This window comes from Garra rufa, chromosome 23 (assembly GCF_049309525.1).
Source record: "Garra rufa chromosome 23, GarRuf1.0, whole genome shotgun sequence".
Lineage (NCBI taxonomy): Eukaryota > Metazoa > Chordata > Actinopteri > Cypriniformes > Cyprinidae > Garra > Garra rufa.
This window is the reverse complement of record NC_133383.1, coordinates 20362571-20375457: the sequence shown is the minus strand read 5'-3', so window position 1 is coordinate 20375457 and position 12887 is coordinate 20362571. Positions and strand designations below refer to the sequence as shown.

Here is a 12887-nt window from a genome sequence, read left to right as displayed (position 1 = left end):
GGCGCACACGTAATATCTGAGGGCGCGCAGAGCCACGATCTCTAGGGCTGTATCTGAAATCGCCCCCTATACCCTCAAATAGTGAACTATTTGAGGGGACAGCCATTTTAAATGGTGTTCGAAACCATAGTGGATGTTCTCGAGTGCACTCATTCAATCCCACAATGCACCGCAAAAACGAGTGTACAAACGATGTACGCTCAACAGCTAGGCTGTATCCGAAATCGCCCCCTATACCCTATTCACTATTCCCTACATTAGTCCACTAGTACAGTTCACTTGAAGGAGTGAATGAAAACGAGTGAGTGAATTCGGACACTAAGTGCACCGGAAGGACTGCCGCTTTTGCATAGTATTGCTTACAGTTTAACCATCATTTAAAACGGACAGTTCGAGTAGTAAGATTAAAGGATTTATCTTGAACTATGTCAAGGAGTTTATGTAAAAACCTTGGTTAAACAATTTAATAATCAATTTACAACAAGTGTTGTACGCTGCATTACGCATGGACGAGCGCGTTGTAAAATGAACAGATGAATGATTCAGCTGCGGGCGCCATCGTCTGGAGAGACGCGGGAATTCAGACGGCGCGCGACTCTCACAGTGCATTATGGGTTATCTCTAGCTGTTGAGCACAAATAGTTAGATGTCGGGGTATTTCACGTTGGGCCATTCAGTTGGATCATTTCTCCAACAAAAAGAAGGTAAGGAACAGGAGCACTGATTTAGACCAATAAAATTTAGTTTCTCAATATATCTCCTCCTTTCAGGGTGGTGAAATAATCCTTTGACATGGTTAAAAATAATGACTGTTTACTGTCGCCGTTAAATTTAAAATACACGTTGCGCTCTAATTTTGGACGGGAAGCGTTTTCATCCATTAACTAAAAACTTGAGAATCTATATCATTTTGTAAAAAAAAAAAAAATTTTTTTTTTTTTTTACCCAGACCCAGTGAAGTTTTATTTATTTTAAAAATGGAACTTTGGTTCTATAAGATACAAAATATTGAGAATAAAATAATTGTAATATTTTATTTTTAAAATTACTATTACTGCAGAGAAAAACATTTAACACATATTGCAGTGGTTTTTAACAAGTCACAAAAGTAAAATGTACTCCTGGTGCCATCCAGCAGTTAGGCTCAAAGATGATGTAACAGTTCTCTTACATCAGCGATTGAAAGGGAAAAAATACAAATACAAAGAGTCAATGTGTTCAAGTTGAACTCATTTCTTATGAAAAAAAAAGACAGTGACTAATAAAGTACTAGAAATGTAAACTGAAACTTAGTTCATAGCTGGGTAATGCAAAGTGTTGTAAGAGCATGTTCATGTTCAAAGCATATGTACAAAACATCTTCAGGTGTTTTCTTGGTCCTTTGTCAGCTCAAAAGACATTTTGTACAAATGGCCGCAGTGATTCTAGTATATAAACTAGATCTGTAAATACCAACATGAACATAATCTGAGCTTAGTCGAAAGATGCTGAAATGTGCTCATTTGTTGCACAAAACTAAACATTCCCAGCATCTCTTTATCAACAGCCCATGAGACAGATCAGACTACTGCTAAGACAAAAGAGATTAAAATATTTAATATAACAGATTTGATTAAAATGATGTAACATGAATGGCACACAGCTTCCGGATGTACTCCTTAATAAAAATGTATCTCTACATAATTAAATGAACAGAAGGACGCTCCTCACAGCACATCTGATCTACTCGGTCGTATTCGAAGTTGCATAGCACCTATTGCAGTCTGAGCTATTACGATATGTCCGAACACGGAGCCTTATGTAACACTCTCATTAAATTACGGGGTAAGATGTCTAACAAATGTGACCCTGGACCACAAAACCAGTCATAAGGTTAAATTTGACAAAACTGAGATTTATGCATCATATGAAAGCTCAATAAATAAGCTTTCTATTGATGTATGGTTTGTTAGGATAGGACAATATTTGGCTGAGAAACATCTATTTGAAATCAGAAATCTGAGGATGCAAAAAAATCAAAGACTGAGAAAATCACCTTTAAAGTTGTCCAAATTAGGTTCTTAACAATGCATATTACTACTCAAAAATTACATTTTGATATGTTTACAGTAGGAATTTTACAAAAAATCTTCATGGAACATGAACTTTACATAATTTCTTAATGATTTTTCGCATAAAAGAAAAATCAAAAATTTTGACCCATGCAATGTATTTTTGGCTATTGCTACAAATAAACCCCAGCGACTTAAGACTGATTTTGTGGTCCAGGGTCACAAATACATCCCTTAAAGACAAAACTGTGCCAAAAAGTATGTAATTTTTTTTAAATAAAGAAAAATACATTTAAGTGAATATGTGCAATATAATGGAATACATAGCAGTTAATTTTTTTTTCCAAATCATTTGACGAAATGTGAAATATTGTTATCAACCATTAATCCATTTTCAACCTGATACAATTCTTATTTTCACCTCTACACTGATGTACAAAAGACAACACTAAGACATAAGACGACACAAAGCAGCTAAAGTCGACATTTGAGTAAAAACCTGCAATGCCTCTCTACCTGAATTTCAGTGGGGCTACATCATAATTTAAGAGCAAAACAATTCAGTTCACTCCTTCATATTATGGTGTATCAAAGCTCTACGCAACTAGTAAATTCAGATCAACTGAATCCAAAAACTCAGCAGAGCTTAAGAACAAACATCCTCCCTACTTCCAGGAGGGAAAATGCCCTGAAATGTTTACTAAAACACAAAAACAGGAGCATTTATTGTTGTTTTATTTGTTGCGAACTGCGCTTTCAGTAGAAATGACATATTTGTAGTCGGCTGCCCGGGTCGTTTTTCCCTGGGCTGAAGAAGGGTGAGACGGGCTCGTCAAAGTACGTGACAAAGTTATAGATGCGTTTCATAGTGACCGCGTCGAAGAAAGTAACGTGGCCCCGGTCATAATCTAGGAAGACGCCGACGCGAGGAGAGTTCCAGTAGTCCGCCACGGGCACGCGTGAGTCTTCCTCGTTGGCGTACAGTCGGTCTTGGAGACACAGGCTCCAGTAGCCAGCAGAGGGCGAAAGGTTTACAAAACCTTTGCGGTTGCTGTATTCGGTGGTGACGCCCAGATACCAGACTCCCTTGTCCCGCACATCCACCTCCCAGTAGTGCTGCCCGCTGGAATACTGGGCGGTGGCGAGCACCCCGAAGAAACGAGTGAAACGTTGCGGCATGTCGGGCTCCTGGGAGCGCACGCGGCCTTCCTCCACCTTGGTGTCAAAGTCGCTGATGGCCAAGGAGGGGTGAGCTGTGTCTAAATCCAGAGTCAGATTCTGAGGCACTGGAAAACAGGGAAGATGTGGTTAGCGGTTTACGGCGTAACTAGGTGCTACATATCATTGATGAGTAAAAATGTGGTTTAGCGACATTTCGGCAACATTTCTTGGGTAAAAAAAGGTCAATTTTCAATAATTTAGTGACGTATAAAGCTATTTTCTGTTGGTCAATGAGACAAATTCACATAACTAACTAGGACCGTCACCATTCCTCGATTTAATTAAAGTACTCAATTTTAAAAAGTCCTCAATTGCATTTTGCCTGTTTTGAGTAACCAGCAAAATACCGGAAGTGGTGCATTCCATGGACGAGAATGCATGAAACGTATTATTAGACCTTTTTCCAAAATAAACCCATTAAAAATGCATAAAGCATAATCCTGTTGTAATTTCACAAACGCTATTATTCAGTTAAATTAATATCTGTATTGCAAGTTTAATATATGCACTTTAAATATTTACATGCGTGAAGGTTACTCTGTTCACAGTAAATGCTGCTTTACACATTTACATGTTTGGAGCATCTTAAACTATTTCTGCATATTGCTGTGAGTTTGTGTTTACTATAATGTTCATCTGGGAACGCAGCGTACGCCATTTCAGCAGATTTGTAAGGTAAATACTTTATAAACCTACGCAAACAAAGGAGAATACATCAATATCTTTCTTTACATGCTAACTGTTCATCACGGTTTCAAAATAAAAGCTCAAACCCTCATTCTGAGTTTATACTTTTTGATGCCCGCATATTCAGGAAATTACAGTGGTTGTAGCATTTTTGTTTAAAAGAAAAAGTTATAAAATAATAGTAAAGTGTAAAAACAATCTTCAAACCGTTGACACCCTCTGCAGTCATTTGTTATAATGTGTAATGTACATTAACTATATTCTTTATAATACATCATGTATTTTAATAGTTTTGTTTAATAAAACCGTACGATTACTTGCTTTTGATACTTTATTTGAACTCATTTTTAATTGCTTCATTGCTATTGTATATGTATTTTAAGTAATTTTTAAGGGCGATGGTTTGCTTGGGCCAATTTCTATTACCTCAAACTAATTAATCCTAATAATCCGATTACTCAATTAATCATCAGAATAATCAACAGATTGTTAGATTACCAAAATAATCGTTAGTGACAGCCAAACCTGATGGGAAATCTGCATGGCAAAATTGCAAACGAAATTCCCAAACTCATAGATTTCTACTGAAATTACTGGATTTCACCTGCAAAAGTTCTCTGAACAATGTGACTGTAACTTAATTCATCAACGGTACTTACTTGTGTGTAACACGTGCATCATCTTCTTCCACATGATGAGCTGAAAGGGGCCTGTGAACTCTGAGAAATCTGGAGGAGAGTTAGAGGCCTGGACGCTGAGGTTTACGTGACATGGGCTACAAGAAAAAAAAAAAAATTATGAGAGACAAACCCTAAAAATACCAAGATTTTTAGCAGGGCAGATATAGTGAACAAGGAATTAACTGATTCAAAATAATAGATTCACATACCTCAAGTATGAATTACTGATACTCTGGAAGAAAAAAAAGGCAAATGTTAATAATAATAGTGTCACGCTGCAAAATATAAATAATTAAGAGATAGAAAGCCTCAATTGACCCTTTGCAAACAGCTTGATTGGCAGGCGATCTGACCAATCATAACGCTGAATCCGCCATTCTGTCCGACAAACAAATCAGACAGGAGAGTAGATTAACTTCGGTGGACTTAACCTTGAAACATTGTGTATATTGACATCTTTCTGCAGTTGAAATAAAATTAGTTCTGATGTTCATTCATGTTTCTTTTCATGCGTTAAGTAATTAAGAAAAAACGGTTCACGTGTCATTGATCTAATAAGGCAATACAGTGATCTGTCATGACACATTAAAGAGCCACTAAATGGTATTCATTGTTTGAATTTCTTACAGAAATTACAACATTTTAAAGCTGAGACCTTGTTTCATAGCAGAATTAACTGCGTTAGAACATGATGTGTAGTGTGAGAGTGACATTGTTTGTCGGACATAGCAACAGTAACAAAGGAGGGCGGGTTTTTGTGAAGGGTCAATTATGAAAAAAAAGAAGCAACTGCAAGCTATAAAAACATGGTGAGACATAATGTAATGATCAGAGTTGGGGGTAACACATTACAAGTAATGCGAATTACGTAATCATATTACTTTTTCAAAAAACTAGTAAAGTAACGCACTACTTTTTCATTTACAAGAAAACATCTGAGTTACTTTTTCAAAAAGGTAACGCCAGTTACTTTTTGTTACCTTCATGCATTTAATCCCATTTTATTAACCAATGTCTTTGCTGCTGACCTTTGTTAATCTAATTCAACCAAACTAATAAGCAAAACTTACTTTAGATGAACTAACATTTGTGCTTTATTGTTCTCATTGCTTAAGAGTGTTGAACTTCCTTTTCCTACAGCTACTGTACATACGTGAATTTACTTTTCCTTCAGCCTTAGGCTTATTCATTTCACTTTTTGGCTTTTACATTTGCTAAAAATCAAAACAAACAAAACCAAAAACAAACAAGCAAGCCTTGCCCAGATTACAAAGTAATGTAACGCATTACTTTTCATAAAAAGTAACTAGTTACATAATTAGTTACTTTTTAGGGAGTAACACAATATTGTAATGCATTACTTTTAAAAGTAACTTTCCCCAACACTGGCAATGATATAATTATATGTAATGTAATCACAGCAAAATGGCAACTACAACAATAACCTTTTAACATTTATTCCCATTCTGCGAAAATAGAAATGTCTTAATGTTAACTATAACGACAGATGAAAGATATTGTCGGGATCACTTCCAGAACTATTTTATTCCAGCTGATTAAGCTTAAAACCTTGACAGCCAATCAGAATCCATCTAACTTTAGAGCATTTAAGGCAGCATAACTTCAACACGCTTATAATAAACACAGCATTATTGTCCTATGGATGATAATTTTGTGGACACTGATATAGTTATTGTTCTTGGTGTGAACAGTCATAAATACAAGAAATTGAATTATTTTGTTTTTTTTACTCCTAGGTGTAAATGGGCTTTATATTAACAAATATGAAGTTATAGATTGTTCAAATGTTTCATTCAGATTTCCATTCTATGCTTTTAACCATAGGTGTAGTGTGTTTCTCTCCATTTAAAGGGATAGTTCACACAAAAATGAAAATGTTGTCATTGATTACTCACCCTCGTGTCGTTCCAAATCCGTGAGACCTTTGTTTATCTTCAGGACAAAATTTAACATATTAATGAAAACCAAGAGCTTTCTGACCCTGCATTGACAGCAACACAGCTACCACGTTCAAGGCCCAGAAAGGTAGTAAGGACATCATTAAAAATCAGTGGTTCAACCGTAATTTTATGAAGCTACGAAACCTAGAAAAAAAAAAAACTTTGTTCTTAAATAAATGCCGGTTCCTGCATCAGCAGCACCAAACGCATGCACTGTGATACTCTCGGGAACTTGTCAAAAATTGAACAAGGAAAAAAAAAAAATTGTAGAAAAAAGTTGTTATTTTTTGTTTTCTTTGCGCACAAAAAGTATTTTCGTAGCTTCATAACATTATGGTATAACCACTGATGTCACATGGACTATTTTACAATGTTCTTACTTGAAGTGCTTGAATTTCATCAGAAGACGAACAAAGGTCTTATGGGTTTGGAACGACATAAAGGTGAGTAATTAATGGAAACTAATTTTAATGCCCTGTCATGTCCAAAAGAATGAAATTCTTGTTCTGAACAAAAAAAAAAATGAGTCAGGAGCATTTTCTTTTATAATATAAGCTGTTTTGGACAATGACTGGAAGTATGAAGTTCTTCACCTCGAAGTTAGCGCTGTCACTCAGCTGGTTTTGAATTTCAGTGATGACTTTGTCCACTTTGGCTGCCTCGCTCTCCACGCGCTTCAGGTTTGCATCGATCAGCCCGATAGTGGCCTCTGCTTCGGCCTCCAACCTTTCCAACAGATCATCCTTCTCATCCAACAAAAACTGAACCAGGGCACCAACATCTTCTTCGATCTTCTCCTTCAAGGCTTGTTTTTTTAGCTGTTGAGATATAGGTTTTTGAGATTCAGCTTTAAGGCCTTCTCGTGGATCATAAATCCACTGCAGGTTATATAACAATCAGTTTTTGAGTCATTTGTATGTATGCAAAGTCAGTGTGGGAATAAGTGGGCTTTTATACCTTGACATCAGTTTTGGCCTGCTCATCTGTGCTCTTTACTCTCGTACACATGGACTTTTGCCAGTTCAGCTTGATGAGTCTCAGCTTCAGCTCACTCTAAATATTAAAACAAAAGAGAAATCTTTCAACTTAAAGTATTAAAGCACAAATATTATGCAAAGGTCAATGGTTTTGGAAAGGATGTTCTCAACATATATGGACCTTATTATTGTAGCCAGAGTTAAAATAGTTAAGTGCAGAGGTCAACAGTTTACATAATGAAACTGGACCGCAGACTGTGAGGATTGCACACTTCAATAACCTTTGGAATGTGTCCCTGAGTTGCTTTACATTTTATTGTGTTTCTTCTCTAGAATTTTCTAATCAGATTTTCCTTTTCAGTCCACACAAGTATATTCCTTAATTCTGAGACTCACCTGTTGCTGTACACGCCGTCTAATATTTGAACATGTTTGACCTTGGGCTCTGAACAAGGAGTAAAAAATATAGAAAGGAACAGATAATTTATGCGTGTGAAACTATCACACTTTACTTACGTGGAAGCTTCCAGAAAAGGATAAGGATTCTTTGCCCAACCAACCAGTCAATTTTTGTTTTTAAATATATTAAAAATTCAATTATATAAAATAGTATCTAAAAATAATAACATAATATAAAAATAAAACAAATTTCCACTGAACTTCTTATTCAGAGTTGTACAATGTTCCCATTGTAATGTAATCCTGCTTTCAGTGTCACATGATCCTTCAAAAATTGTTCTAATATGCTGATTTGCCATTAAAAAGACTTTATTATTATTATTATTATCAATATTTAAAACAGCAGAGTAATTTTTTTTCAGGATTCTTTGATGAATAGAAATATGCAAAGATCAGAATTTATCTGAAATAAAAAGCTTTTTTAACATTATACACTATACCATTCAAAAGCTTGGAGTCAGTATATATTTTTCTTCTTCTTTATTATAAAAATTAATACTTTTATTCAGCATGGATGCTTTAAATTGATCAAAAGTAATAATAAAGACATTTATGTTACAAAAGATTTCTATTTCAGATAAATGTTTTTTTTTCCCCGAACTTTGTATTCATCAAAGAAACCTGAAAAAGTTTTCAACATAATATTACTAATAATAATAATAATATACTTTTTTTTTGAGCAGCAAATCAGAACATTAGAATGATTTCTGAAGGATCATGTGATTTAAAAAAATATTAAAATAGAAAACAGTTACTTTAAATAGTAAAAATATTTTACTTTAGATCAAATAAATGCAGGCTTGGTGAGCAAAAGAGAATTCTTTAAAAAATAAATTTAAAATCTTACTGGTCAAAACGTTTGATTGGTAGTGTATTTGGAATTACATACCTATGAAAATAAATAAATGTAATCATTTAGTAAATAAAAAATATATTTTAATAACATAGAACATTTAAAATATTTTATATAATTTATATAATATTATTTTAGTTATATAATTACAATGAAAATGTATTATGTATTGAAAATAAATATACAGAAAATATATTCATTTAAAAAAAAATATAGTACAAATATTAGCCAATATATTTGGAATTATAGAACTATACAAATAATTTTTTTTAAAGTTTACAAAAATGTAGTACATTTAAATTTAATTAAAATATTTTTAAACAATATATTTCAAATATATTTATTACCAAGAATGTATGTCTGTGTATAAATTAAAATCATTTTTAATATTATTTCAGTAATATAATATGAATATACTAAAAGTATTATTTATTAAAAATAAATATACAGAGCTCTGCATTCAATGGTCAAGATTCATTTCTAGTGTTCACATGAGACTACAAATATGAAGAAAACATGAACTCTTCACACACATTTGTGTATCTGCCGCAGCGGCTGTTAGATGAGCAAAAATACCCGCCACAGTGCAAAAAGTACCCACATTTGGTGTTAACTTCACGCTCTGTTCCAGACAACACTAGTCACTCACTGGACATTGAACAGTTATAAAAAAAATCCTCACTGCAAAAGAAAAAAGACAACAAACACCGCAATCAAACAATGCCTACGAGTTACCTAAGGACATTTCCAAGGCTGTCTGGTAAGAAAAAACACTTGACGCAAATGCAAGTTACTCCTTGTTCCAGCCCCAAGGTTAGCAATGAATGTCAGTGGCTTATGGTGCCAGTTCAGGCATTTAGACCAAGATAACAGGAGGGAGGATAAGAAAATAGAAAAATAGACACCACAAGAGAGTGACAGAGACAAAGGCTAAATCAAATCAACAGACAGCAGACAAAACAAAGCAATGTCGAACAAACCTTCATGTCTTCAACAACCTCAGGTACAGGAGCAACATCATGGTGTCTAGAAAAATCACAAAATGACATGATGCTTCATTTCTAACGTCCTTACACAGAGGTCAAAGCTTCAAAACTTACTGAGCTGCCTACATTGACTACAAAATGAGGTACATCACTAGGTTGACACACAACCGCTGTGTTTGAGTGAATATGGGGAACATGAGCCTCACCTGTGCGCTCTGGATTCCCGACACACTACGCAGATGGGCTTCCTGTCCGTGTGGCAGTACAGTTTGAGCTCCTCGTGGTGTCGCTCACACTTTCCGTCCATTTTCACGGGTTTTGCGGGTGCAGAAGGCCTACACGTCTTCAAATAGTCGAAGTCGCTCAGTTTATCCACTAAGTTCTTTACCAGGTAGTTCTTGGTGAAACTCATTTTGGCGAACACCTGCAAAAAAGGAAAGAGTTGCATGTAAAGTATCGGTGCTGTACTGACAAAAGGCTCATGCGGCGATTTGTATGTTATGATACAATAAACGAGGTCGGAAAAATCACACCTATTATTACTAACACAGTAAAGTCTGGTTGTTATTTAGACTAACGGTTTAAGTCACCCTGCATGATTTAGACGCGAATGTATAGAAATCCGTTAAGTTTATTCAAGCAGCTGTAACTAAGCAACCCAGAATCCAGCAACGTTTATCAAAACAAACCACGCACCATCCTGCACTCCGGACACTGGTAACCCACATCATCGCCTCCATTTTCCTCCCAATGCATCAAAATGCACATGCGGCAGAAATTGTGGCCGCATTTTAGGATGACAGGGTCGTCGAAGTAATCGAGGCAAATAGAACAGACTAATTCTTTCTGAAGCTCTACTCTCGAATCTCCGGCAGTGGCCATGTTTTCCCAAGCAACAGTGTAACTGCTTTACAGGGCCAGAAGTGATTCTAGACGGAAGAGAGAGAGAGAGCCCATTCTGGACTCACTTCCTGGTCCAGTCAGGTGGGGGCTAGTGGTGAATCTGATTGGATACGTTACGGTCTCGACTCGGTTCTGTCGAACAGTTCGCTTGAAAGCATCCCACCCTTACTAGATATTATTAATTTCTTTGTTTAACTTTTATTTGTATTTTTTTCTGTCTTGAGTTTCCGTTTTCAGCTTTCCATGTTAGTTTTTTTTGTTGCAAATTGACTGCTATTGTTGTTCATTCATATTCATATTTTCATATTTTGTATTTAGTAAACGCCATTAAAAAGCCATTTGTGCACTTACGTCGCGGTTTGGTCAGTTACCCGGATGCGTGGGCATATTAGCCATACTCGGATGAAAACAACAACATTGATTGCACTGGTAATGTACTACTAAATCTGAATACATTGTTCTGCCAATTTATGCTGTCTAAACCACATGGGAAAAACGTGAAAGCTTCTAACGTAATTGATGTGTCGACTTTATGAAATTGGCAAGAATTTCCATATTCATATCTAAAATTATGCATTATTAACTGTATTATAAATAGGCCTATGTCTTATGAATTATTATATTTATGTCATTATTAATCTTTTTGAGAATATGTATTCAGTGCCCTAACAGTTTTACCTTTTGAGACATGACATGAGACTATGCTGTTGCTATGTAGCTATGTTATTTTCGTACATGTTATCATATCTATCATCAACTCCAACAGACAGATCGATGTTCTTGGAACAAGAAGTACTTCTTAGTAAATGTGCCTTTTTAAAGTTTGGGTTGGTGGGCAAACATGCAAATTAATAACGCCTTTGTTCACGAGCTGAGACATGAGTAATGCGTTCTTAATCAAAATTAGACATGTAAGCATCCTATTGACTTCCTGTACTGTCTGGTTTTAGGGTATAAGAAGTGCTAACCCTGCACAGCTTGCAGATCAGAGACTTTACACTTCTTACTTCTTCTTTCTCTTCGCTCTCTATCTTTTACTCTGATACTGGGTGCACCTAGACAGCCTAATATTTCTATTAGACTTACTTTTCTCAGATTTGACTAGCTTTGAATTTGCTTAGATCTTTAATTCGACTTTGATTTTAATTCTAATTTGATTAAAATTAGAATAATTTGATTTGTCAGATTGACAAATGATTTCATTATTGACAACTTGGAATTGGGGATTAAAATGTTTATTCCTATTAATCAAAATTACATTAATGGAATCAGCAGTCAATAATAATGTGATTCAAAGATATAAATAACTTTTGAAAACTTTGAACAAATTAATAACCTTTTTAACCCCCACCCGTCTGACGTGGAATCAATCATTTTTTGCATCAATAATGTAGAGAAGGATTCACTAAGCAGGGAAGGACACAATATTTTGACAAACTAAAGTTAATAGGTAGTAAAGATACATACAAGCAGTATTAATTAAGATATTAGCTTAATATGATAAGAACAAACTCGAATGTTGTCCTGATTCTTGCTCTGGAAATCCTGGTTTAGTTTGGCCAACCACAAACCTTTTGTTCCTCAGTTTTTTGAACTCTTCTCCTTGATTTGTTATAACTTTTGGCAGTCCATAGTACTCCAAAATGGTTTTCCTAGTCTGACCTATTATCACAGGCCAAAACATGACAATAATTGACCATTTTCAGCACCAATAATCAGCTAAATTTACGAGTTATGTTTGGTGCAGTGGCATTGTTTACGTTCAGTGCTGCCAATATGGCCGATTAATGACGCGTCATGAAAACACTCTTTACAGGGTTTGCACTTCCATGTTTTGGTATTGCCATATTGGCGATACTCGGATGTAAACAACAGCAGTAATATACTACTAAATAAGTTGTTCTGCTAATTTATGCTGTCTTAACCATGGAAGAAAGCGTTTGGAAGCTACTCATTCATATAGAGAGGACTTAGTAAGCAAGAAAGGGTGCGATATTTTGACAAACTAAAGTCAATAGGTGGTAAAGATACGTACGAGCAGTATAAGATATTAGCTTAATATTTCACCTACCTGACCGGAAATTATAAGAACAGACTCAAATGTTGTCT

The 12887-nt window shown here is 35.2% G+C and overlaps 1 protein-coding gene across 2 annotated transcripts; it reads right to left on the bottom strand.

Annotated features, from left to right (window-relative positions):
• Window positions 1–1020: 1020 nt before the first annotated feature.
• On the bottom strand, window positions 1021–10802 carry trim47 (tripartite motif containing 47). 2 transcript variants are annotated; one of them, XM_073829558.1, is made up of 9 exons: window positions 10572–10802; window positions 10082–10299; window positions 9870–9915; window positions 7558–7653; window positions 7194–7418; window positions 4958–5017; window positions 4849–4871; window positions 4619–4734; window positions 1021–3337 (listed from the first exon to the last, which is right to left on the bottom strand). In XM_073829558.1, exons 1-9 carry the CDS (start codon window positions 10755–10757, stop codon window positions 2808–2810), a joined length of 1500 nt encoding a protein of 499 aa, XP_073685659.1. In that variant the 5' UTR covers window positions 10758–10802; the 3' UTR covers window positions 1021–2807. The 2 variants fall into 2 exon arrangements, with proteins under 2 accessions (XP_073685659.1, XP_073685660.1); XM_073829559.1 differs by lacking the exon at window positions 4958–5017.
• Window positions 10803–12887: the final 2085 nt, after the last annotated feature.